The 13,831-nt window shown below is 44.8% G+C and overlaps 1 protein-coding gene across 3 annotated transcripts in view; it reads right to left on the bottom strand.

The window, feature by feature from the left end:
- The window catches only part of DRC11 (dynein regulatory complex subunit 11), a 330,184-nt gene that overhangs the window by 37,048 nt on the left and 279,305 nt on the right, over positions 1 to 13,831 (bottom strand). For all 3 annotated transcript variants that reach the window (XM_073646703.1, XM_073646704.1, XM_073646702.1), the window contains one exon: positions 11,693 to 11,800. In XM_073646703.1, coding sequence (XP_073502804.1) covers positions 11,693 to 11,800 — 108 coding nt within the window. The remainder of the gene's footprint in view (positions 1 to 11,692; positions 11,801 to 13,831) is intronic.

The raw sequence follows: 13,831 nt of genomic DNA, 5'->3' as shown, positions 1-13,831 counted from the left end.
CTTCCCGGGTATTCTTCAGTACGAGTACCATCCAGGAACTTGCTCAACGCTTGCAAGGGTTGACTCTGGAGGTTTCCGGTCTTCAGCAGTACGTGAGTAAATACCCTGCAGGACGCTATGAAGAACCTAAGGTAGTTTCTCGGGGAAACGACAGGATTTTTTTTCATTTAAAATTGCTTGTTTGTTGTATTTTCGGCTCAGACCTAGATCTTCTGGGAGTGAACTACAGCGTGTAGAGATTATTATGTCTCTATTGCATAAAGAACCTCAAATCTGGGCGTTTTCCTTGTCTCCTGATGATCATTGATTGAGGTCTGTGGAGGCATTTTTTGATGCCATGGGTTTGCTGTATGATGATTCTGATCGGGTTACATCTGCTGAGGCAGAGCTCAGTCATCTCAAACAGGGTTCTCTTGATGCTGAGAGTTATTGCACCCTGTTCAGACGATGGTCTGCAGAGGTCAGGTGGAACGACCCTGCACTCAAGTTTCAGTTTCTGGCAGGTTTGAGTGAAAGGGTTAAAGATTTGCTCAATGCATTCCCTGCACCTGATACTTTGCAAGTTGCCATGCAGTTAGCTATCCATGTGGATAGAAGGTTGAGGGCCAGACAGAATGAGAAGTTTCCTATATTGCTGGATTCTGCTTCTCACGATAATCCTGCCAACACTGGAGAACCTATGCAGGTGGGGGCAATGTCATCCCGTTTCAAGGAGAGGGACAGGAGGTTCTCTGAGGGACTTTGCTTGTATTGCGGTAAGGCTGATCATTTTTTAAAGCAATGCGAGGTTCGCTTAAGGAAAGAAAAAAAAATGGTCAGTAGAAATAACACTCCCGTTTGCATTGTGTTTATACGTTCTGCTCGGGTGTTTTTTCCTGGTAATACCACCTGTCAGGGTCGTTTTATTGAGTTTCAGGTAATGGTGGATTGTGGTTCTGCACTTAATTTGATTGATCAACAATTTCTTGAAAAGTATAAGTTCGGTTCTGAACCTTTGTCTTCTCCTTTTCCTATGGTGGAGATTGATAATTCTCCCCTGAATCATGGGAGCATTCTTCGAAAGGTCACTGGGTTTCCGCTTACTATGAATATGGAACATCAGGAGCAGATTGACTTATTTGTACTTGCTAAATTGCCTTCCCTGGTCATCCTGGGATTGCCCTGGTTAAAAGTGCATAATCCTTTGCTGGACTGGTCGTCTGGTTCCATAAGATTCTGGGGTCAGGGGTGTTATGGTAAGTGTTGTAATGTTCACATTGCGGCTGTTGTGAAGGGGGAGTTACCTGAACCCATTCAGGATTTTTGGAGGGTTTTTTCGGAGGTGGAGTCGAAAGATTTACCGTCTCATAGAGATTACGATTGCGCTGTTGAGTTTGTCCCTGATGCTAAGCTCCCAAAAAGTCCGTTGTTTAATCTGACAATTCCCGAGAGGGAGGCTTTGACAGAGTACCTTCAGACTAGTTTAGCTGCAGGTCACATAAGACCCTCTAAGTCTCCTGTGGCGGTTGGGTTCTTTTTTGTCAAAAAGAAGGATGGGTTGTCTTAGGCCATGTCTGGATTTTCGGGAGATTAATAAGATCACTGTGCGCAATCCTTACCCGTTACCACTTATCCCGGATTTGTTTAACCAATTGACCGGAGCTAAATGGTTTTTTAAGATTGACCTTCGTGGGGCATATAATTTGCTGCGGGTGAAGGACGGAGATGAATGGAAGACAACTTTTAACACCCCGGAAGGTGATGCCTTTTGGGCTTACTAATGCTCCTGCATTTTTTCAAAATTTCATCAATGACATCCTGAGACCCTAGATCGGTAGGAGTGTGACTGTTTATCTGGATGATATTTTGATTTATTCATCGGATCTTTAGTCTCATTGGCAGAGAGTCTGCGAAGTTCTTCAGATACTGAGAGATAACACACTCTTTGCTAAATTGGAGAAGTGTCAGTTTGCTGTCCAGAAAATTAGTTTTTTGGGTTACTTTGTCTCTTGTGATGGTTTTGAGATGGACCGGGTGAAAGTTCAGGGTGTGGGGGAGCGGCCGAGGCCTGAAGGTTTGAAGTCCGTACAGAGGTTTTTGGGGTTTGCCAATTATTACAGGAAATTCATAAAGAACTTCTCTGCCATCGCCAAACGCATTACTGATCTCACCAAGAAGGGTGCTAATACAGTCCAATGGTCCACTGAGACTATTCAACCTTTTGAGTATCTCAAGGAGAGGTTCAGCTCTGCTCCTGTTCTTATCCAGACGGATGAGACCATTTTTGGTTGAGGTGGATGCCTCATCTATAGGCGTAGGGGCAGTCTGTCCCAGGAGGGAGAGGATAGGGTGCATCCCTGTGCTTTCTTTTCAAAAAAAATTTCTGAGACACAGCTCAACTATGATGTTGGGAATCATGAGTTGTTGGCTATTAAACTCGCGTTCGAGCATTGGCAACATTTTTTGGAGGGGGCTCAACATCCTATACAGGTTTTCACTGATCATAAGAATTTAATTTATCTGGACGCAGCGAAACGTTTGAATGCCCGTCAAGCTAGGTGGGCACTGTTTTTTGCCCGGTTCAATTCTTCCGTAACCTTTGTCCCGAGGACAAGAATGTTAAGGCTGACGCTTTGTCTCGTAGTTTCTGTCCAGCGGTGAATGCTGAGAGGTAGGAGTGTATTTTGCAGAGAGGGATGGTGGTGGCTGCATTGGATTCAGAGTTGGAGAATAACATCCTAGGAGCTCAGAGTGCGGCACCAACTAACACTTCCTGTGGTAAATTATTTGTGCCTAGAGCCTTGAGGAGAGCGTTGTTTGTTGAATGTCATGAGTCTCGGTTGGCGGGTCACCCAGGGATTTCGGAAACTAGGAGGTCTATGAGTCGGAGTTTCTGGTGGCCAGGGTGGCAAAGAGAAGTCATCAAGTGGGTGCGTCAGTGTTCTGTGTGCAGTAGGTCGAAGGCCTCTCACGCTCCGGCTGTGGGGTTTCTATGCCCCTTGGAAGTTCCTAATTCGCCATGGATGCACCTTTTCATGGATTTTATCACTGATCTGCCTGTATCGGTGGGTTTTTCTGTCATCTGGGTTGTTGTGGACTAGTTTAGTAAAATGTGTCATCTGGTTCTGTTCAACAAGTTATCTTGCGCCAAGACTCTTGCTACGGCTTTTGTGAAGGAGATTGTCAGGCTCCATGGTGTTCCCACGGACATTGTTTCCGGTAGAGGACCACAGTTTGTGGTTCGCTTTTGGCATGCTTTTTGTGACAGATTGAAAATTCATTTGTCATTCTCGTCGGGGTATCATCCAGAGTCCAATGGACAGACTGAAAGGAAGAACCAGGATGTCAAGCAATTTTTGAGATGTTTTGTGGCAGACAATCAGGAAATGTGGTCGGAATTTCTACCACTTGCGGAATTTGCCCTAAATAATCATACTGCTTCCTCGGCTGGGTGTTCTCCTTTTTTTTGTTGTACTGGCAGGTATCCATCTTTTGGTCCATTTTCCAAAGTTGGGGTTGCTGTACTGGAGGAGGACAATTTTTCTGGTGATTTTGAGAGGGTTTGGACCAGTGTACGCCTGAATCTTAAAGAGGCTAACAGGAGATCAAAAAGGTATTTTGACAAAAAAAGAAAGGAGTCCTTGTTTGATGTTGGGGACATGGTTTGGTTGTCCTCTAGGAATCTTCATTTGAAAATTCCTTCTAAAAAACTGGGGCCTAACTTTGTGGGTCCGTTCAAAGTGGTTCAGATTGTCAACTCGGCAGCGGTGAGGTTGGCCATTCCCTCGTCCTGGAGGATTAATTCTGTGTTTCATGTGTCGTTACTTAAGAAGGCTGACACGCCTGATAAGCAGGCGAAGCCTACTGTTACTCCTGTTGATGAGGACGGTGAATTTGAGATTTCTCGCATTTTGGATTCCAGGTGGCATAGAGGGAGATTACAGTATCTTGTGTCCTGGAGAGGTTTCGGCCCTGAGGATAATTCCTGGGTGAAGGCCGAGGACGTCTCGGCCTCAAGGCTAATTAAGGCTTTTCACAGGAGATTTCCTTGCAAGGCTCGGCCTAGAGGATTCGGAGGATCCTCGTAAAAGGGGAGGTACTGTTTGAATCTATGTTGTTTTACTTTTCGGCCACCTTTTTGTGGTTTGCTGGCTTCTAGTCTTTTCTTCTGTTGCTGGTTGTCTTGGTCACGTGATCTCCTCATTCTTTATTACTCAGCACCTGTCTCACATTCCTTGCTGGATATCAGAGTTGTTACGCTTGTGCTCTGGCTAAGTTACCTTGTTAGTTCTTTGTGCTTAGGACAATTGATATCCTGGGACTTCTTGTTCCACCAGTTTTGTTTCCTTTAATCTTCGTTTCTGCAACTAACTTATCTTTTAGGAGGTCACCTGTTTTTGCTCCCAGCCCTTAGATCTTTTAGGGACACCCTTTCCCCTTCCTTCAGGTCTTCGTTTGAGTTCAGTGCCGGATCGTTGGTGGGGCTATTCACAAGGAATAGGGCACCCACCCCAGCAAAGGGTTTAAGCAGAGTCTCAGTGAAGGGACAGCTTTTCCCTCCTATTCCTTAGTTCTTAGTTGCAGACCATAACAAAAGTATTGAACACGCTTACTGAAATTTATTTAATACTTCGTACAAAAACCTTTGTTGGTGATGACAGCTTCAAGATATCTCCTGTATGGAGAAACTAGTCGCAGGCATTGCTCAGGTATGATTTTGTCCCATTTTTCCACACAAACACTCTTCACATCCTGAAGGTCCTGTGGGCTCCTCTATGAACTCTGAGCTTTAGTTCCTTCCATAAATTTTCTATTGCATGCAGCTCAGGTGATTGGCTGGGCCATTCTAGCAGGTTTATTTTCTTTCTCTGAAACCCATTGAGAGTTTCCTTGGCTGTGTGTTTGGGATCATTGTCTTGCTGAAATATCCACCCTCGTTTCATCATCATCATCATCATCATCATCATCATCATCATCATCATCATCATCTTCTTCATCATCATCATCATCATCATCATCATGGTAGATGGCAGCAGATTTTTATCAAGAATGTCTCGGTACATTTGTCCATTCATCCTTCCTTCAATTAAATGAAGTTTGCCAGTGCTGAAAAACAGCCCCACACCATGATGTTTCCGCCTTCAAACTTCACTGTTGGTATGGTGTTTTTGGGGTGACATGCAGAGCCTTTTGGCCTCCAAACATGATGTGCATTATAGTATCCAAAGAGTTAAATTTTGGTCTCATCTGACCAGACAATATTCTTCCAGTATTTCACAGGATTGTCTAAATGCTGTTGAGCAAACTTTAAACGCGCTTGAACTTGCTTTTTGTTCAGCAATGGAGTCTTGCTTGGTGAGCGTGCATACAGGCCATGGAGGTTGAGGGCATTACTTGTAGTTTTCTTTGAAACAATTGTATTGCTGATTCCAAGTCTTTCTGCAGTTCTCCACAGGTGGTCCTTGGCTCTTGGACAACTCTTCTGATAATTCTTTTCACTCCTCTGTCTGAAATCTTGTGGGGAACACCTGGTTGTGGCCGGATTATGGTGAAATTATGTTCTTTCCACTTTCAGATTACGGCCCCAACAGTGCTTACTGGAATCTTCAGTAGTTTAGAAAATTCTTCTGTAACCAATGTCATCAGTATATTTTGCAGCAATAAGATTGAGAAAGTCTTGAGACAGCTCACTGGTTTTATCCATCATAAGATGTTTCTTGTGTGGCACCTTGGTAGTGAGACACCTTTTTATAGGCCATCAGTTGAACCAGCTGATATTTTTCACAAAGTGGCAGGATTGCTTTCTAATTACTGATAGATTTCAGCTGGTGTCATGACTTTCCATGGCCTTTTGCACCTCTCTTTCTTCATGTGTTCAATACTTTTTCCCTGCGTCATTTCTTATTATTACACAATTTATGGACATCTATGGTGTGAGTTCTTTGCCTGTGAGGATTGGATGGGTTGTTACCAACATCTGGTGAGAATTTCATGTTAATGGCACCTTCTGAAATATATTTACTTTGAAAATTGGTCATGTGTTCAATACTTATTTTAACTGCTGTAAGTTTGTAACATTATACCTCCATGGGCTGGAATAATATCTTTGGTATATAGTGTATATTTTATAGTTTTCTGTACACATTGGGGGAAATTTATCAAGCTAAAGTTGCCAGAAAAAAAAAATCTCATATGACTTGCAGGATATTTATTATATGTTTTAGACACTTTCTATGACTTGTCAAACACGAAGATGTAGCTTCTCCCGAAAGAAATGTCTTAGAGAAAAGAAACATGGCCTGATGCACAACACTGTGTGCCAAAAATGCGCCAAAATTTTAAAGCCAATTTTTGGCACAACGCATGCCAACTAGTAGGTGGCCTTGAGAAAGCATATGCTCATGCGAAACGACATTGGCCGACTGGCACCTGCCCGGCTTAACAATTTCATGCTTCAATAAAAGGTCAGCATTTTATTTAGTATTGAGTGACTTGGGGAGTTTTTTTAGATCCATGGATGGGTGTTTCCCTGTCCGTCCTACTAAGTAGCTGTTATCTGGCGCTTGCAGTGCTGGTGAGCATTACTCTCTTTTTCAACTAATAGGTGGTGTAACTTTTGCCTAGACAGTATAAATTTGCATTTATCAAACAGCATGAACCACTATTTTAAGACTGTCTAATCCTAAAGGGAACCTGTCACCAGTTTTGTCCTATATGAACTGAAACTATCACCTTATGCAGCACCTATGCTGCATTCCATAAATGCTCATACAACCTCCTGAGTCCCACTGCAGACCCCCAAAAACATTTTTAAATTCTTCCACACTGCAGGGTAATCCAATCCGCCTGGTCCGATGGGTGTGGATTTGAGCCTCTCCATCCCCCTTCCTCGGCTGCTGCTTGCTGTCCTCCTTTTTTAATTGATGTGGAAGATGTCTTGCGTCATCCACACTGCCGGGCGAAATCTTGCGCCTTCGCCAGAAATTGCTGCTCGCACCTATGCACTAAGCTTTGCCCTACTGCGGGCGCATGCGCACTTATGTTATCAGCTCTGCCCACAGTAGGGCAAAGCATAGTGCTCAGGTGTGAATGGCAATTTCTAGCTCAGGCGCAATATTTTGCCCCGGCAGTGTGGATGATGTGAGGCGTCATCCACATCAATTAAAAAAGGAGGATGGCGAGCAGCAGATGGATGGGGATGCCCGAAACCATACCCATTGGACTGGACCGACCGGATTACCATGCTTCGCGGGAGAATTTCAAAAGGTTTTTGGGGGGTCTACAGGTGTAATCAGGGGGTTATATAAGCATTTAGGCGCTGCATAAGGTGATAGTTTTAGTTGATATGTGACAAAACTGGTGACAGGTTCCTTTAAAGGCCCCCACACACATTAGATAAAAGTCAGCAAAACCGGCCGATTTCATTACAAGTGAGTATCACAACTAAATTTAAGCAGCTTTCAGAAGCAGTGACATCACAACTATGTTTCAGAAGCAGTGACACCACAACTATGTTTCAGAAGCAGTGACATCACAACTATTTTTTAGAAGCAGTGACACCACAACTATGTTTCAGAAGCAGTGACACCACAACTATGTTTCAGAAGCAGTGACATCACAACTATGTTTCAGAAGCAGTGACATTACAACTGGCTTTCTGTCTGGGAAGCTATTGTGACACTGCAAGTGTTCTTCCATCGTGTAAGTGGCTGTGACATCACAACCGCGTTCCCATCAAGTATGCATCTGTGACATCACAAGTGTGTTCAATTAATATTAACAGAAGTGAAATCACAAATGTATTTCTGTAAGACAAGTTGCTGTGACATTACAAGCGTGCTTCTCTCGTGTAAAAGCTTACATAAGAAAAGCACACTTGTAATGTCACAGAAGCTTGTGATTTCACATGCATAAAGGTTTCAGATAGCTATGATCATGGGTGGACATAATTCATCAGTTGGAAATCATGAACTGATATACAATTCTTGCAAAATGGCCCCTTATTGATAGGGTCTGCCCTTGCCCCTAGCTATTGTTTTTCAGCCTATGCTGTTCTGTATAGTACAGGACATGCCAAACACACTAGCAAAAGATGTTTTTTCATGAATTCAAATGCAAGCTAAGAGGAAAGAAAATAATGGTATTACACGTTATGCTACTTCCCCCCCCCCTGCAAAATTTGCTTTTACTGCAGAATGCAATGCCTCATGGAGCAGCTATGGGTCAAATGTATCCTAATAATCTGTAGTAGATCTGGACAACATTTCAGTGAAAAATATTATTAGTTCATGTAAATTCTGCACTAACATATTCTCCAAATGATGTGATCAACCTTGTGCAGCTTTGCATTTAAGAATGCCGATTCCTATTACTACAGGAGCATCTACAGCAGGGGTCTCAAACTCAGCTGGGTATATGGGCCGCACATGGAAAAAATTTGAATTTGGGGGGCCGCATTCTTTGTTCAATGTGACATTTTTAGTGACACCATTTTTTTTGTATACACCTTTTGAACATTTTTGCCGTGTTTATTTTTTTATGGCTTGGGTCGTTATGGATGTGGCGATAATAAACGTGCACTTTTTTGTGTTTACTTTAGTTTACATATAAAACAGCATTTTTAGTGCCCAATATTTTTTCATGCTTTATTTTATTTTTTATTTTTTTTTACAATTTATTTCCCCCAATTGGCCACATACAGTAATATTGTCTTACAATTAGCATCATATAGTAATAATGGAAAACATCTTGTAGTAATGTTCCCCATCCAAGTCCCCATCTTGTACTAATGTGCCCCATCCAGGTCCCCATCCTGTGGCTATGTGCCCCATCCAGGTCCCCATCCTGTGGCAACGTTCCCCATCCTGGCGCCAATCTTGTACTAATGTGCCTCATCCAGGTCCCCATCTTGGGGCTATGTGCCCCATCCAGGTCCCCATCCTGTGGCAATGTTCCCCATCCAGGTCCCCATCTTGTGGCTCTGGTCCCCATGTTGTGGCTCTGGTCCCCATCTTGTGGCTCTGTGCCCCATCCAGGTCCCCATCTTGTGGCTATGTGCCCCATCCAGGTCCACATCTTGAGGCTATGTGCCCCATCCAGGTCCACATCTTGAGGCTCTGTGCCCCATCCAGGTTCCCATCCTGTGGCTATGTGGCCCATCCAGGTCCCCTCTTGTGGCTATGTGCCCCATCCAGGTCCCCTCTTGTGGCTCTGTGCCCCATCCCGGTCCCCATGTTGTGGCTCTGTGCCCCCTGTGCTGTTCTTCACACACATAAAATAGAAAAAAAAAAAGATGATTCTCACCTGTCCTCCGTTCCCTCGGCGGCCTTCCTGCAGATGTGGCCCGCAGGCACCACAGAGTCCGACCCCTTGACGATCCCGACCTGGTCCAGGAGGAGCCGCCGACAGCAGCGCTGCATTGCCGCACAGAGACTATCTCCCAGCACAGCATTTTCAATGTCAGCCGCCGGCCAATCAGAGGCCAGCAGCTGACATCTGCATATGGCAATGACGTCATACTCGCTGCGCCGACACGCAGATATCAGCTGCTGGCCTCTGATTGGCCAGCGGCTGGCATTGGAAATGCAGTGCTGGGAAACAGTCTCTGTGTGGCAATTCAGCGCTGCTGTCAGTGGCTCCTCCTGGACCAGGTCGGGATCGTCAAGAGGTCTGTGCCTGCGGGCCGCATAAAGCAGCCTCAGGGGTCGCATGCGGCCCGCGGGCCGCGTGTTTGAGACCCCTGATCTACAGTAATATCTAATACCCATACGTATTACTAGTGAAATATCTAGTAATATACGTGACTATATTAAACTTACATGACTTTATTTCACTTTATCTCTATTTTGTATGTGTATGTGTAAGGATATGGACATGCTGCCCATGTTTCCCTCTTAAAGAAACAAGTTTTATTGTCATTATGTGGCGTAATATGAAATGTAATATATCATGCGATGTTGTGATGTAATGTGAACTGTGTTACATAATGTGAATAGTGTTATGCGTTAATGTTGTGTGCAGTTTGACCATAGAGATAGGTAGAGTTACTAGCCCAGAGTGGGAGGGGCTGAGTTACAGGTAAAGTAACAATTTTCTGTCAGAGCATCAGATATGGCCTGGAGTGTGTAGTAAGTGGACCTAAAGGTCCAAGGTGAGCAGTGCCGCATTCTGGGGTGACCCTAAGTGAGAGGAGACCAAAGAAAAGGGATAGTGTGATCCGGAGTATAAGTGACTAGGAGACAGAGTAACCTTCCTAGGAGAGGATTCCTAGCCATGAGACCCTGAGCTTATAACGCTAGAAGGTAATTTGCCTAAAACAGGACTGAGTATGTGGGACTAGTAGAATGTCCCAGAAGGGAGTTGCAGAGTGTCAACTTTACCGGCAATGCTGGCAAGCTGCAGGTAAAAGAGGATGAGGAAGCGCAGAACAAGTAGATGACACTTGTTGATCAGGATTATTGTGGTAAAGCTGGGTTGTGATGAAGTAGGGAGAAACAGTGGACATAGAGAACCATGGCGTAAACTACTAAGGATGGAAACTGTGTGGAAAATGCTTCGAGTTCTAAAGTAAACGTTCATAAAACTTTGTACCCGCCAACCCTTGTACATAACCCTTATCAAGCTGCCGTATTTTTGAATGGTGGTCTCCCTCATTGAACTGTGAAACATCTAGTCCTGGTAAACCAACAACATTGATTACATGTGGCCTGCACAGGCATAGTGCCCTCACAGCACAAGCTCACACACTCAGCCAGCACCTCTACTTTCTTGGAACGTGCCGGGGCACCACAAACTAGTGCCTCGCCCACGGCTACCGCCCCGTACCACATTACATATGTTGTATGCATCTTTATGTGTTGTGTGTTTAGTATTTTTTTTAAACAAAATTCAACCAGTAAAAAAATGTGAACTGGACTATGACCGCTATTCATATAGTACACGTAAAGGCAATCTGTCATCAGGTTTTTGCTACTTCATCTGAGAAGGCTCCCAGAAGAAAGGACATAAATTCAGAAAAAGATTGGTCGGTTGTGAGTGGTTGTTTCATCAGTATTTTTCACCGGTGCTGCCCCCACCTTTATCATGGGGATCTTCTGCATCCTATTAATGCATTGATATTCTGACCTGGTGTTGGCAATGCTGTTTCTTTTTCTGTGAGATTTTTTTGAAATGATGTCCTTTCTTCTATGAAACATTTTTTTATTTTAGTTTAGGGACTCGCAAGACAATGAGGACCCCTAACGTGAGTTGCGAGCTTGCATATTTTGACCAAAATATCAACCAATATCTCAAGTATTTCTTACATTTTTAGCATCATTTTATTGCACTTTTTTTTTATTTGTATGCAGGATGCAACCGGGCCCTTTAGTGTTGGTTGGGTTGTCTGTCCTTGTGGGGTGCACTTATATGGTGCTGAGCAGCCCACCTGATCTAATAGTATTGGCGTCATCAATAGGCTGTGAGTCAGACACTGTGCATCACATGTATCTGTATGACTGTGCAAGCCTCATCTCTGTACATTTTTAATACTAGGCAGCCACCCCATCCATGAATATTAACTCAGAGCTTTGTGTTCAGTTTTGTAAATTTTTGCTTAGCCACAATAAGTTAATGTATGAGTTTTGGAGGTATGGCTCTTGTCTGTTTTTCTACCATTGTAGCTAAAGTATTATGTTGAGTATGAGAAACATTCACAGAGGCCATATTTACTCACCTAATGGCAAAACTCCATATAGGACGAGAAGCTGTTTGACGTCGCTAAGAGATGGCATTGGTTCTATGTCAGCCTGGCGCAAAGTAGTGCCTAAATAGCTATATTCACCTGGAAAAAAACACAAATGTACCCAGTAATTAATACAGTATGTTACATAATATTTATAGCAAATATTCAATCTTTTTACTATTACAGAATTCAAGCTCCCCTACCCAACTCCTCAATGTTGATGTATAATCCTCCACAATTCCATAAATAAAACTTTTGTAAATTTTTGAGCTCAGCAGATACTTTTTTTAACACTTGCTCCTCTATCTATGGTAACAGTTATTGCTCTCATTTCTATGCAGTGCTGGGTGAAAGAAGGGGCTGTAGTGTAGGCCAAAAAAAATGGGCAATGGGCCACATCACTGGGACTTGTAAGTAGTGTTGAGCCACCCCCGTAGTGTTCGAGTTCGGTTCGGTTCGTCGAACACCCGTGTGTTCGCCGAACTGTTCGTCGAACTGTTCGTCGAACACCTTCGAACACCGTTAAAACCAATGGCAGGCAAACAAAAACACATAGAAACACATAGAAAACACCTTCAAAGGTGTCCAAAAGCTGACAAACTGCTCAGAAGACAAAACTAACACATGGAAAAGTGACAAGTACATATAGTGATGCGAAAAGAAAAGAGGTGGAGGAGTAAAAGGAGGGGGAGACACAGATATAGGCATGTCATGCCCTTCTAAAATCCAAAAAGTGAGAAGCCGACACGGCCAGTCCGCTCCTGCCCGTGCCACCTCCGCGTCGCCGGGTTTGTGCCAGAGCAGCGGTGAACCCTGACGGCCAGCCCCGCTCTCCCAATACTGGTGCCTGTCCGCTGGTGGGTCGAGCGAGCCCCCCTGTGGTGGAGGCAGCTCTAAGCTTTTTAATTTAAATTGTCTCTCTAATTTGAATGAATACACTTTAAATCCATTTACAAGGATCTATTGGAGGGCAAGTCTCATGCCAGCAGCCGCGTAATTCCAGCTCCAGTAGAGTCCACTAAAGCTGCTGCAGTTATAAAGCTTTTATAAGGATCGAGGTCGGCTGTCCACCGCAAGGCATCCTACTGCCAGTCCCAGCCCCTATGCCTTGGGGTGCCTCCTGATGCTCTTCACTGAGTATCCCGTGGTCCCGAAGCATTTCCTTTGAAAAAATTAAGTGTCCAAACTACAGGTGGTGTAGCTTGCTTAACAGCCGGGATAATCCGCTGACTAGCAGACACTGCTACTAGGCACAAAGTATTTCCTGGGCTAGATGCAGTTAAAAATTTGTAATTAGATACTCTCGTTGGATGCTGAGAAAGCATTCCATAGAGTCTCCTGGCACGCCATATATTATTCTCTTAAAAAGTTTGGGGTAGGGGTCTAGGGGACCCTTTTATAGCCAAAATCACGGCCCTGTATCGCAATACGTCACCTAGGCTGAAGATAAATGGAACTGTAGCACCCTGAGGGCTCGGTTGCTACAGAGGTATTGCACCTCACCCAGAGGTGTGATATCTCACTCTCAGGTAAGGATGGAGTGTGGATCAGGACCCGACACCTGTATGCATTACACCACATTGCCGTGGGGCAGGGCGACCAATAAGCCCCTGAGATGGGCACGACAGTCCCTGTCCCTGGCTAGAGTGGGGGGAGGGAACACTGAGGAAGGGGAACCCTGTAGTGCAGGAGCAGGGAGGAAGCAGTTCCTGGGTGCATTGAGAAGGGAGTATAAAAGGTGGGCACCATCTTAGTTCAGTGCAGAGAAGTCTGAGCAGAAGTGACAGGGAGCAGGGGCTCTGCATGAGCTCTGCTCCGGAGGCGGGCCTAGTAACAGAGGCCCAGGCCTGGAAGAGGGAGAAGGAAGGAAGAGGAGCGGAGAAGGCTCCAGGAACAAGGATCCCAGGGGTGCGGACGCCCGAATCCACCTGCGTGGAGGGGTCAGGCCAAAGGGGGAGACCGGTCCCCGAAACTAGTGGAGGCGGGAAACGACCCTCAGCTAGAAACCGGAGGCTGTGACATTTTATGTGGCGCAGCCCCTCGCTACACCCGCTAGGAAGGCACCACATAGGGTCAGGGAAACTGGTGCCAAGTTTAACAAGAGGAGGCCCGAGGCAGCCGGACAGAAGG

The sequence above is a fragment of the Phyllobates terribilis genome, unplaced genomic scaffold (genome assembly GCF_046119375.1).
Source record: "Phyllobates terribilis strain yellow unplaced genomic scaffold, ASM4611937v1 Scaffold_9__5_contigs__length_417890890, whole genome shotgun sequence".
Lineage (NCBI taxonomy): Eukaryota > Metazoa > Chordata > Amphibia > Anura > Dendrobatidae > Phyllobates > Phyllobates terribilis.
This window is presented reverse-complemented; position numbering and strand designations above follow the sequence as displayed.